Source organism: Manis pentadactyla, chromosome 11 (genome assembly GCF_030020395.1).
Source record: "Manis pentadactyla isolate mManPen7 chromosome 11, mManPen7.hap1, whole genome shotgun sequence".
Classification (NCBI taxonomy): Eukaryota; Metazoa; Chordata; class Mammalia; order Pholidota; family Manidae; genus Manis; species Manis pentadactyla.
The window spans coordinates 22,152,879-22,166,411 of NC_080029.1; the positions used below are offsets into that span (position 1 = coordinate 22,152,879).

Genomic DNA, 13,533 nt, shown 5'->3' on the forward strand with positions numbered 1-13,533 from the left:
TTCTTTGACAATAAGGATTTTTCAGTAGCCTCTTTTATATACAGAATTATAATAACTAATATTGTTTGCTAAAAAAAGAAGTCAAGTATAACCACTTACATTTTCAAAATACATTTCTTAAATTTATAGAGCAGGTTAGTTAAGTTCATAAAGACTAGGAGTAGTTTCTTTTTGAATGTAGCCTAAAGACCAAGAACTCTACAATTTAGACAAAGCTCACTAATTGGCAACAATGACTGGTATCTTATTCACCATTGCTGATTGGAGAATTGCATTATTTAAATTCAAGTTAGTGAACTGAATGTCTGATTTCCCTAATTTCTCTCTCTCTTTTTTTTTAACTTATGTATTTTTCATGGAAAGCTGTTTCAGTACCACTTTGGAATGAAGTAGGCTATAGACAAACAGACATAAATAAATTGCCTCAGGATAGATTATTTATTGATCTTTGTATTTTAATAAAATGGAGGGTGCTTTTCACCATTTGTGTTCATGGTCTTCCAGACTAGGCAGATGTCTTAATCTGCTCAGACTACTATGATAAATTACCATTGACCAGGTGGCTTAAACAACAAACATTTATTTCCCAGAGTTATGGAGGCTGGGAATTCTTGATCAAGGTGCTGGCAGATTCGGTTCTCAGCAAGTGCTCCCTTCTGGGCTTGCAGACGGCTGTCTTCTCTATATACCTATGTGGCTGAGAACAGAAAGAGAAGAAATCATTCTTGTGTCTCTTCTTATAAGGGCACTAATCCCATTATGAGGGCTCTCTCCTTGCGACCTAATTATCTCCAAAAGGCCGTATCTCCAAATGCCCTCGAAATGAGGATTAGGGTTTCAACACAGGAATTTTGTGAAGATACAAACACGCAGTCCCTGATGGTATGTATTTCTTTTAAAATACTTTAACAAATATTCTAGTAAAATGAAAACACTAATACATGAATCACATCACTTTGGCTTTACCAAACACTGAGATCTAAGACAGACTTAGTTCAGTTCCTCTGTTTTGACATCATGTGAAATCACCAGTTTCAAACCAGCTGTATGTGTTCTTTAAAAATATGCTAATTCTAAACGATAAGAGCCCATAGATACATGGCATAGGGAAACTTAAGGCCCAAATAGTGGCAGTAAATATTTTGAGCCTTCCAAGATGGCTCATATAAATGTGATGCTGCCCAAAGGCTGTTTCTGTCTCTGGAAGGCATCTAACGAACGAGGTTCTGCTCAGTTTGCAGAGGATGATAAAGCATTGCTGAATGGGGTTGTCCCAGATGCACTGTGAATAAGATGCCTGATAACAACAGATCAGAGTCCCCTCGAGGCATTATGCGCATTTATTATGAAGTGCTCAGATGTGACACTATACAAATCACCAACAAAACAGTTATTTCATGAAAATTATGAGGGCGAGGGTGAGGTTCTTTCAAGTTTGCCAACAAATGCAATTAAACAGATTATATTGCTTGAAACAGTCTTCTTGGGGCTCATTTTGCATAATATATTCATTTAACTTGTGCCCACACAGCCAAATGTTTAGAGTAGACATGTTCAACTGGGTTTCCAGTCGCCCTCCCAAGCGGGCCTCTGTCTGTCAGCAAAGGCCAGGAGCACCGAGCTGAGGGCCAACCTCTTTCACTCCTAAGTGTCACGGGCCCATGTCTGTCCCTGCAGGACAAGGAAAGAACTGAGTGGAGTGGCTCTCTGCACTGTTTTCCCCTTTTTCCTTCTTACAACAGATGATTAATTTGATTAAACAAAAAAGAGATCCAGATTTTACACATCTCCTTCAAATGCTTAAAATGAGAAAGAACAAAAAATGGTCTTAACCCTCCTAAAAAGGATGGCTTTCCACTTTCTTAAATCTTCAAACTCTCCTCTTTTTCAAATTCTTTTTTTAATTGGTAAAAACTTCCTATACATAGTTGTCAGCTCTTTTCGGCGCTGAGAATACCACTTTTGGATTAAGAATGAAATTATCTTCTTAATTATTTTGCTTTTTATTATTTCAACATTGTCAATGACTCTTGTTAAAACCAATATTTGTGTAAAACCTTCTATGTAGGATGCTATAGGTAATGAAGTCCCATCTGGGTTCAGGATTGGCTGCATTTCACATATATTTCTCATTTATTTTTCCTGAATTTTTTCAATTAAAAGTTTGCTTATTTTAATTGATGAACTTATTATGTCTGAACTTTACCTTTCTGTGAGATAACACTTTGTATTGTATGCCTAATCAAGAGCTGGTATATGTGCTAATAAATTCCTTTTTTATATCACTCTTACTGTCTAGTTGTAGTTCATATACTCAAATATATCTAATATTTATATATCCTTAATCAGGTAAATAATTTTGCTAATGCAAAAGTGGCAAAATCTATTCCATTTAGTAACTCTATCTGAACTTATGGTATTAACTGTTAAACCTTATAGTGTTAATACAAACTGAGATGAGAAAAGTGATTCTCTCATGACTTTATTATAGATATCATCTTGAGTAAGAGTTTTCATTTTTTTACACTTTTAAAATAAATTACTACTAATAGAGGATAAACAGAATATCTGAAAATTAAACTCAAAATGATTTTTAATAGCTTTGTTTTTATAATATTTTATTCCTTTATTTGCAGGACCGTCTAAATGCATTAGAAACGGTAAGTTGGGGCATTTATTTCTTCTTCTATCAGAATTACTGCTGTGTCCTGATGTGGATTTCAGATCTCTCCCCAAAGGAAGCAGTTTCAGAAAGCATTTCTAAAACTCCATCTGAGATTCAAAGGGGAAAATAAGCTAAACTATTCCAAAAAGGTATGTGGATACAGACTTTTAAACTGAAAAAACAAATTAGAAAAAATAAAAATGTGCATATCTAAGTGGTCACTGCTTTTTCTCAACACTGATGATGCCAAAATGTACCAATTTATGCAAACTGTAATTAGCTTAAATGTAATTAATACCCTGTATATTTGTTTCTGTATTTCCCAATCACAAAAAGGACTGGTTGATAAGAAACTGAGATCAGGATGCTATTTATACTTTGAAGGCCAGATAGTCATTGTTAATATTTTTTTACATCGTTCTCCCCAATATCCAAATAATTATTAAAGCTAGTCAGCCTCTTTTTTCAATAATCTAACTTGCAGGAATCTAATATTAGGAAAAATTTTTTAAAATGCATCAATGTAAAGACTACATGCTTGCAATATTTATTGGAAAAATTATTTATTTTAAATTATTTTAGAAAAAAAGAGGAAACAACATTGTTTGACAAAGTAATAGACCAAGTGTTGAATTTCCACCCAACATGCCACAATGGTTAGGGAAAAGGCTTATAATATAATGTTAAATGGAAAGAAATTCAAGATATAAAATTGTGTGTACTTTAATGATTACTATAAATGATAGGCATATGAAAAAAAGTGGAAGAGAATAAGCACAACTTACAAAAATGACTTGTTAAGCAAGAATTAGAACTGTGAGTTCATTCCTTTCTCTGTTTTTCAAGTTTTATATGACAGAGTTATATTACTTTTATAAACAAACATTTTTATAATAAAAACCATGTGAAGTGGAAGAATGGTAAAATAAATTATGGTATCACCTAGAGATAAAATATTCAGCTATAAAAAGTCATATTTCTAAAAGTTAATATTGCCATGCTTTTATAGGGGTGGGCGAGTGGTACATAGAAGTATATGAAAGGTATGATGAAAACACTGAATATGTATATATCTTATGTTAAAAAAGACTTTAAGAAAACACAAAATACTAAGAGTGGCTTGGGACTGTTTTTTATTTTCTCATATTATGTTTTTAATGGATAGGGACAAAAATAAGAAACTTGTAAACAATAACAATAAAGTATATATTTTGTATGTGTGATGAATGGAAAGATGCTGATATAGCAGCACATTTTCGTCTTCTGTATGCAAGTGATTTTTCAGTGACAGTGTCCAGACCCTAGTGGGTAACTAATTTATTCCCTAGATTTAACTGGGCCATTTGGAAATTACACTAACCTTCTCAGTTTCAATATGATGACATTGTAGGCGAATAAAATGTTTAATGTTCCTCCATACATATTTTGCTTATCCTTAGGAGAGTCTTGCCAAAGGATTTGGCTTGTGAATTAAATGTTCTTTTCAAAAGTTTGAACAAAAACAGAAATTCTGAGTTTGAGGACTTGGGTTCAGCACCGAAACGCCACCTGTACATTTAGCAAATCACTTGTTTCTTGATTCCTTTATCTGTAAAAATGATAATTAAATTTAAATTATAATTAGATTTATTTTATCAGGTTGTGAGAATTAAGGGAGAAAATATATGTAAAAATATTTAGGACCAAGCAAATGTTAGGTTATCATTATCATTATGTGATTGCTTACTATTTCTTATTTAATCATTTAAATTATACCAATATACCTTGTGAAGCTGAAAATTATGCCAATAATAACAAAAAGCCCGTAACTTTTATTAGTCTTTTTTATTTATATAATATCTTTACTAAAAGTACTATGGAGAATAATGTTAAATGCCTTATCCTAAGGACTCCTTTAGGAATAAAGGTAAAAATAAAACTGACTAAATGAACTAGGTTTTTTACAGTGGCAGTTTTCTCAAGATGGTTTTAATTTGAAATAATTATCATAAGTAAAACCATAAAAATGAAAATGCTCAGTAATAATGTTAATGCTCAAATATCATGAAGTCCTTTGATTTCATATGACATTATAAGGAGCAAATTTAATATACTTGGTATACTATTCAACTAGTAAAGTATTTTATAGTTCATAAAATCAAGTATGCTGAAAGCAATCTCAAGATCATTTATTACTCTCTCACAGCTCAGCATTTAAACCATAGGAAAGTGTTGGTGGTCTACATTTGGTTGGGTTGGTATTAGGGTATACAAGGCATTGAATGTAAGGTATATATTATGGTGATAGAAATCTGCCAAAGTTTGAAATTTCATTGTTCAATTAGGAGTATTTACAATAGATGGGTTTTAAAGGTTCAGTAATTATAATACCTGAAAATAGGATGTTTTTTTTTTTCATCATAATTAACAAATTGATTTGGCTTATCACCAATTATCTATATGTGTAGGTCACAATCATGTGTCTATTTTTCCACCTCTTCCTCAACTTTTCCCTCTCTTTCATTATTAACAGGCAAGCTTCTTTGATTAGAAATTACATTTTACTTGCAAATGCATCCCTTGGGGCCTATCAAAAATTCCTGGTATATAGTGGACAATCAAGAAACATTTATAGAATGAAAGAATGAATTGTCTATGACCCTCACATAAGACTGTTCTTGAGGGTATTGGTATACACAGTACCAGTCCAATAGTTGAGGGAAAAAATTCTCCAGAAGCACATTAATATATTATTTTTTCCTAATAAAAGTGTGTGATAGTACCACTCTTTATCTGGTATTTCACAGAAGCTCTAAAGATTTTCATTATAGTTTCGTGTGAACTTCCCTAGGAAGGAAACACCTTCACCCAAAATATAGCAGGTTGATTCCCCCAAATAAAGTGGTATCTGAAAAAATCTTGATTTAGCACCCCAATTCATCAGTAGATATTTATTATGATGTTACAAGATGTTACAACTGACTTAAAGCAGCATTCAAAGAATCACACATATGTAGGCACTAAAAAGTACTGAAATGAATTTGAAATAGGCACAAAACTGGCTTCTTCCACAGTGGGTTAAAGAACTCTGTTGAAACACCCAGATAAAATATATTTGCAAGTCTAAGAATCATTTGCATTGCTATCAGTTATATGCAACTCATAGTTATAAATATCTCAAAGGGGATGACAGATACAGAGATCCCATAGAATCAGAAAAACCTAGAAGGGTGCGCTAAGGAAAAGCTGGTTATTCATTAAAGACACCCAATACGTTTTTGTTCTTTGTCAGTCTTTCACTTTTTTTTTTTTGCAAGTTCAGAAGAGATAACACTGAGAGAATAGTAGGAGACATTTTGGAATTCTGAAACACAATCCAAGGAGTTTAACTTGATTTTTATCTCCAAACTGAGTAAGACTTGATTATTTTATATCAGGGATACAAGTAGGTTTCTTCCTGAGTGCCACTTCCTACCAGTCAGGACTGGCTTTTGAAACACCCCGTAGGGAAGGATTCTGTTTGCTCTTTTGAAAAGAGTGCCATTACACTTTGCATTCTCTGTCATGTGCGTTGCAAAGCTGGGAGGTGGAAGGTGGTATTACAGCTACTTAGCCAATAGGGACCTATTAATGTTTTTCTTTTTTAGCCAGGGGTTGCATGTAGGAATACAAATATAGTAGTAGTCTGCAGGATTGAGAGGAGTGGTGAAAGCCTGAAAGGAAGAGGGAAAGTGTACCTTGGAGGTAATCTAACTTTAGTAATGTGCTTGCAAAATTAGGGATTGAGACAGTTCTGTGCCAGAAAGGCAGGCTGAAAGTGGATGTCCTTGTTTAGAGAAGGGAACTAGTGAACTTAGCAAATAGGATGTCAAGGGAGAAGAGATGTAGACAATACAGTAAAAATCATTTTTGGGAGCTTAAAGGGAATGTAAGGCAGCAGTTCAGTTTGGAGATATAAATTCAGTTTTTCATATCACCTCCCAAATATGTATTTTCATTTCCACTAATACCATGATTATTTAGCTTCTCATACCTCTATATTAGAGTTACGTATGACTGCAGTGAACAGAGAAATTAAAAAATAATAGTGGGTTAAATAAGATAGAAGTTAATTTCTCTCTTGTGTAATGATCCAGATATATGGTGTCCATGGCACATTTGCTGTCAGAAACCCACGTTTCTTTCGTCTTTCTGCTCCACCATCCTCAACATGTTGCTTAACCCTCCTGATCCAAGGTGTCTGTTCCACTTCTAGCCCTTATATTTGCACTATAACTAGACAAAAGAAAGAAAAGGAGAGCATGACATCCCCTTTAGGGCAAACCAAAAGTTACACGTAAAATTTCCGTTCATTTCCATGGGCCAGAACATAGTGACATGATTAGAACTAGCTATAAGATCAAAAAGAGAACCAGATAAGCCGTAGACTTTTAGAAATGTCATAGTAAACTTCTGAACAATTCAAAAGACCCAAAAATAAATTATAGTGGAATTATAAAACATAGAACTAAATGATAAAAGTATGTGTTATAATGTGTTTGACAAGCCAATGTAGCATTCATGAGGAAGCTTAAATGCTTATATTAGAAAAGAGGGATAAAAATTAATGAGCTTATCACATGGCATAAGAAATTAAAAGGATGGCACACACACAAACAAAAAAAAGTCTTAAAAAAGCAAAAGAAAGGACAAGGAGAAATGACTACAAATTAATGAATTAAAAAAATATGCAGTAGACAAAGCCAATAAAGTTTGCTGTTTAAAAAAATAGTAAAAGACTAATATCCAGCGTGACTGATGAGAAAAAAAGAAGATATAAATGAACACTATTATAAATGAAAAAGAGGATATAACTGTAGCTATTGGAGAATTTAACCATGTGAAAGGATATTGTGAATCATTTTTCAATTATACATTTGAAAGTTAGGAGAAAAGACTAAATTTCTAGAAAAATACAATTTGCCAGAACTAAGAAAAAAATAACATGAATAATAGCATAACTAAATTTTTAAAAATAATAAAAAGTTCATCAGCAATTTTAATCACTTAAAATTGTCTCTAGAAAGGGTCACCGAGCCCAAATAATTTTTTAGACACATTCTGCCAAGTGTTCAAGGAACAGATCATTTCAGTTTTAGAAAAACTCTTCCAGAAACTAGAAGAAGAGGGAACATGCCAAACTCATTATGAGTTGGCATAACTGTTAAGAGAAAACCAGACATAGTAAGTATAAATGAGGGAAATTGAAGGACTTCTCATGGTTTCAAAAATATTATTCACGGATATTAGCAAAATAAACCCAGGAATGTATAAAAAGGATAATTCATCATGAACAAACAGTTTATTCCAGGAATTTAGAGTTGGTTAATGTTAGAAAATCAATAGATGTAATTCAACAGAGGAAGAAATTAAAGAGACATACATTTAATAACATCATCCCAATAGATGAGTAAGAAGCATTTATCCTCCTGATACTATTTTCTTTGTCATCATCATCATAAAGCTCTGAAAAACTAAGAATAGAAGGGAACTTCAACTTCCTTAATCCAATAAGGTCATAAAAAAATATATGGCAAACATCACCTTAGCATTTTGAAAGTCCTCCTTTAAGACCAAGAATGTCCCACTGCACAGCTTCTGTTAGCCACTGAGGTGATCCTATCCAGAGCAGTAAAACTATTATTATTTGCCAACAGTGTTATTGTCTGTATAAAAAGATCTAGGAATTCATAGTTAAATCATGAAAAATAAAGAGAGCTTAACAAGTTCGTTTAATAATAACCAGCATATGAAAGTCCATTTTACTTCTAACTCCAGCAATAAGCACTGAGAAAATATAATTAAAAGTATATCAATACAAAAGTAACAAAAAATGTAAAGCACAAAGAGAAGAAGTCTAGCAACAAAAAATCCAAGTCCTTTGTAGAGAAGACACTCTGGAGTAGCCAAGATACTTCTGAAGAACAAGTTGGCGGGGGGGGAGTTTATGTAACATACACCAAACTTTATTAAATCTATGGAAATAAAGATAGTCTTGGCACAGGAATATAAAAAATAGGTCAATGTAAACAAATAGACAACCCAGAACCAAAAATACATGTACATGGGAAACTGATGTCTGATACAACTGACATCATCTTGCAGGAAAGTAAAGATAGATTTTTCAGTAGATGGTGTAAAAGGATGAAATTGAACCCTTATTTCAGATGCAAAAAATGAATGAAAGCCTAAATGACCTTGGGATTTTGGAGGATTTCTAGAGGGGAAAAACGTCACTGAAAATATGGATCATAAAGGAAGTTACTGATGTGGCCACATTAAAATTAAGACCTTCTGTAAATCAAAAGACAACATAAAGCAAATGAAAAGAAATACCACACTTAGAATCTATTTGTAGCAGAAGATATAACTGAGTCGAAACTTGTATCCAAATCTTTTTGTGAACAAAGTAATTAGGAAAAGATAAACAGCCCCCATTAAGAAACAAAAAAAAAAGAAGAGAAAGAGTAAAAGACAATGCGGAAGTATTTCAGTTGAAGAAGAAACAACGTGTGAGAAAATACTCGTTTCATTAGTAATCAGGAAAATGCTAATTAAAACTACAAAGAATTGTCATTTTCTCTAAACTGTCTGTATATATTTTCTGCACTCTTTCCTATCTATGACCCATTTCTCCAACAGACAAAGGAAATTGAAACATGTTAGCAGAACCTTTAAAAAAATTTTTACAACAAAATGATCCATGCTGTCCCTGGCAGTAATGTTCAAAGATAGCTGGTGAGGGAGCATGGACTTTAAACCGGGGGAGCATACTCCCAGGCGTATGCAAACATCTTCCAAGGGGTTTTCGGACACAAGTAGTTTTAAGAGAATAAATTTTTATATCCTCAACTTGCACTTGATCCTAAAACAGCTCTGCTTGAAGAAGCCCTCCTACCTTTCATAATCTGCCTCCTCCCACTTTAAGAAAGAAAGGCCTCCTTCCCAGCGGAAGGGAATCCCATGAGGCAGATTCCCCCAGGCACTTCAGGGTGCCGAACAAGGGGAAATTTAAGATTCTGGTGCCTTCATGTCCTCCTTTAATCAAGTCACCAAAGCGAGGCTTCTGGTCCTTCTTAGTCGTGCGTGTATTTTTGATAAGAACAAAGAGTTGTGTTACAAATATGGACTGTTCTGAAATTGACATATATTGCTGATTGCTGAGGGGGAATAATGAAAATTTTATTTAACGACTTCACCTTTTCCACCACCCTACTATACTCAGAGAATATGTAGCTCCAGAAAACAAAATTACATGTTGGAAAGAAGTAACTGAAAGCTGCAAGTGTCTTTTTCATTCAGGTGGCAAAGTCTGGCCAGGCTCCACACTGTATTTACTTCTCTGTCTTAAAATTATAATTCAAAAGTGAAACAGTTGTCACAGGGACACATTAACACATTTCATAGAGTTGAAAAGTAAAGTCAGACTTGTTTTGTTGCCAGCAAGTAAGCCTGATGTAGCTGATAGGTTTGACAATGAGGACTAGCTTTGCTAATCTGCAGCTCTAAGGTTTGATGGAAATATATTTAATGCTATGATAAAGCAAATATATTAAATTTTTGTACTGATAGAATGGTATTAAAATTAACAAGATTTTTATTTTTCTTAATCCTTTTAAAAAATGTTGAGTTAGATGAAATGCCTCTTAAGTAAAAGAACAGTTGTGGTCATTTGACAAGTCTTGGTAAATAAAGCCTTTATGATATACCTTCCAGAAACAGAAAGTGAGTAACTTCAACAACTACATTATACTCCTTTGACAAATCAAGGGATTTCTAATTCTTTCAACAAAATTGGAAGACCTAATCCAGCTGGTAGATCATTAAAATTATTTTTGATGACAGATCACTATGTAATGTTTGCCGTAAAACTAGGAAGACATTCAAGAAATTGAGTGACATTTTAATAAAGAAAACTACTCTTATGCGCATGTTCTTTTTTATATGATCAAGATTTCTCAGTGATTAAATCTATAGAAGCAAAAAATAGAAATAAAAATGAAATGGAACCCTCTCTTATTCAAACAAAAATTAGCATTTACCCATGGATACATGAACTGAGTGCCGAAAAAGAGGAAGTTATATCCATCCCAGTAAGAGATACAGTTTTGTAAGTTTTGGTTTACTATTTTACATTTCACATTTAACATTTTTTCTCAGTAATTTTAATATATCTAGTATTAATTGTAATGATAATTCAATCTATAAAAATATATAACACCTAGAGCATTATGGTCACAGAGTTTTAAAATCAGTTTTTCTCTCTGTATATATACATTTGTGTTACAGAGAAGGATAATAGGATAACCATTAAAAAGACTTGCAAGCATAAATATATTTTATGTTAGGATAAAAGTCTGTTAGGAAAAATAGATTAGAAATAAATTCAAAAGGAAAGGAATAATATAAAACTTCTCTTTTTTACAGAGGATGTTATTTTGTTATTTTGTAAGTAGGTAAATGGTGGCAATGAATTACTAAAGTATTTAAATTCATTGGATAAATTTATATGAATAAAGAAGAATTTCATTTGAAAATGTCAATACTTAACAGTATTCCAGAAATTTAATCATTTGCAACTACCTAGTCTCTTGGTGAAAACATTTAAACAACTTAAAAATGTGTGTGGTGGGGGAAGGCAAGGGATATACATAGTATAAAAAAATACTTAGGGAGTACCTACTCAAAATTTTGTAAACCATTAACTTAGAGCAAATGTGTAATTATGTAGTTGCAATTTGTCAGTGTTGAATTAGCTTCTCGAAGTTACTTATAACAATCTAATCTCCCTTATTTTGAATGTATAATTATAGAGCTAATATAATTTGTAGGATAAATGCTAACCTGTAGCTATATGGAGAAAAGTATATGTAAATTTTTCTACACCAAGAAAAATTACAAAATACTGGGAAACTTAAAAAAATATGAATGTCATTTTTTAAAAACTGTTAAAGCCCTTTGCACATCTCTAATGGATTCACTCAGCTAATATTAGAGTAACAGATTTGAACTATGCATTCTAGTTGATCTTCAAGATCTCTGTGTCCAAGAGTACAGGAGTAGACCGATATGACTCTATGGAAATTACTGATTAGGGCATGTTACATACTCTTCCTTCACTGTCTTTCATTACAGTAGACAATTGCTGTTGGAGTTTTTAATTTTTTTTCCCTTCCCACCCTGGATCTAGCCCTTACTGTGCTTCATCCTCTTACATGTGTAATCCACTCTTCTTTGTTAAGACACCAAATTCTGCTCTAGGGCACTTAGGAGTATATGGATCCAGTATAGTTAATGTACTTACTCAAGTGTCCCAGTTAAGCTCAGGAAATAACTGACTTGAGTGTGTAAATCTGGCCAAATAACTGTTAATTATTTGCAATTCCTCTTCTAAGTATTTGTAAGAATCTTGAAGCTCAGTAGAACTTGCCTTTATCTCTTTATAAAGCCAGAACTTGCTGTTTTAAAGCCAAAGATCAAGCTAGGTTCATTTTTGGTTTTGCCAAGGCTATGAGCCTCTCATTGAAGTTGCCTGAAAGATTCAGTCACACTGGCTTTACACCAAATAAAACGCAGTGTGCTCTGTACAGTTTTGACCCAGAATCAGGTGAATCTCAGCAGTTTTGGCTGAGCCACATTGTAAAATTTTGGATTTGTTCGAACTTGACACTTCCTGGGAACCCATTCAAACTGAAACCGGAAAAAGGTTTTGCACAAACCCTGTCCTAGCCTGTTCTGCCAAGTTTCCCACTGCTCTAATGTTAGTCTACCTTCTGTATATTCGCATTGAGGGCAAACGGAAACATCCTCATGAATCTCTCATGAGGGATCTCGGGTGAAACAATCTAGACATTCTCTTTTCTCCACCTTTTCCCAAAATACAGAGACTGTTTTCTGTGTTAGTCAGTATTAAAATATGTATGTCTTCTAATAATGGGGTCATCTTCAAAGGGTTAAATTTCTAAAACATAACTGTGCTTATGGTCAAATGACGAAAATGGCACTAAAACAAGTGGGCTGTTTTATTCAGAGTTGTAACCACATGACACAAGGCGATGACCAATTAAAAAATGTAGGTCTTCTTCAGCCTGCAAAAATGATTTCTTACAACCCTGTCAAATTGTTCATGAATATGGTGACATAGGGAAAGAATCTATGAGAAACTGCATAATGGATGAATGCAGCTTCACCAGCAGATATTTTTAGTATTACTGAATTACTCAATGTTTGGAGGTCAGACTGAAAGTTTCATATTTGATGTTGATAAATAGTCATACTGCCTGTCTAATTGCCTTGCTCAATAATGTGTTTCATATTCCTGTTCTAAACATTATCAGTAGCATTCTGTATCCTCTGGGTTTATATTATGAAGGTAGTTATAACTGTATATTACAAAACACAATGAAAATATCTTTCTGAAAAATATATATAAGAAATGCTTTCTGTTTCTTTTAAAGAGATCATATCTGGGTAAAATCTCAGAGTAATAGTATATTATTAAGTTTTTTTTAAGAACTGTAAGCCAAAAGATTGGTGTTTCATCCTTAATACATAGTTGGTGGGAGTTAATGTATATTACACAAATTTTTGAAGTAGGCTTTAAATAAAAAGCAGATTGAGGGAATTTTCATTTTGTGCTTCTAATTTTAACCAATTACACACAACTTTCAGTTGAAAATTATTGTATGCCTAGTTTGGAATGATGGTAATATGGTCAAAATAATATCTGATTGAGTCAGAAAAGATAGCTTCTGGTCATATCTTCAGCCAGCCACATGACCATGGACAAGTTGTTTAACCTTTCTACATTTAAATTTTCTAAATTTATTAATAACTAGGCTGAACCTTTA

The 13,533-nt window shown here is 33.1% G+C and overlaps 1 protein-coding gene across 4 annotated transcripts in view; it reads left to right on the forward strand.

Annotated features, from left to right (window-relative positions):
• Positions 1 to 13,533, forward strand: part of CEP128 (centrosomal protein 128) — a 416,809-nt gene that overhangs the window by 362,725 nt on the left and 40,551 nt on the right. For all 4 annotated transcript variants that reach the window (XM_036882239.2, XM_057488248.1, XM_057488246.1 and 1 more), the window contains one exon: positions 2,637 to 2,660. In XM_036882239.2, coding sequence (XP_036738134.2) covers positions 2,637 to 2,660 — 24 coding nt within the window. The remainder of the gene's footprint in view (positions 1 to 2,636; positions 2,661 to 13,533) is intronic.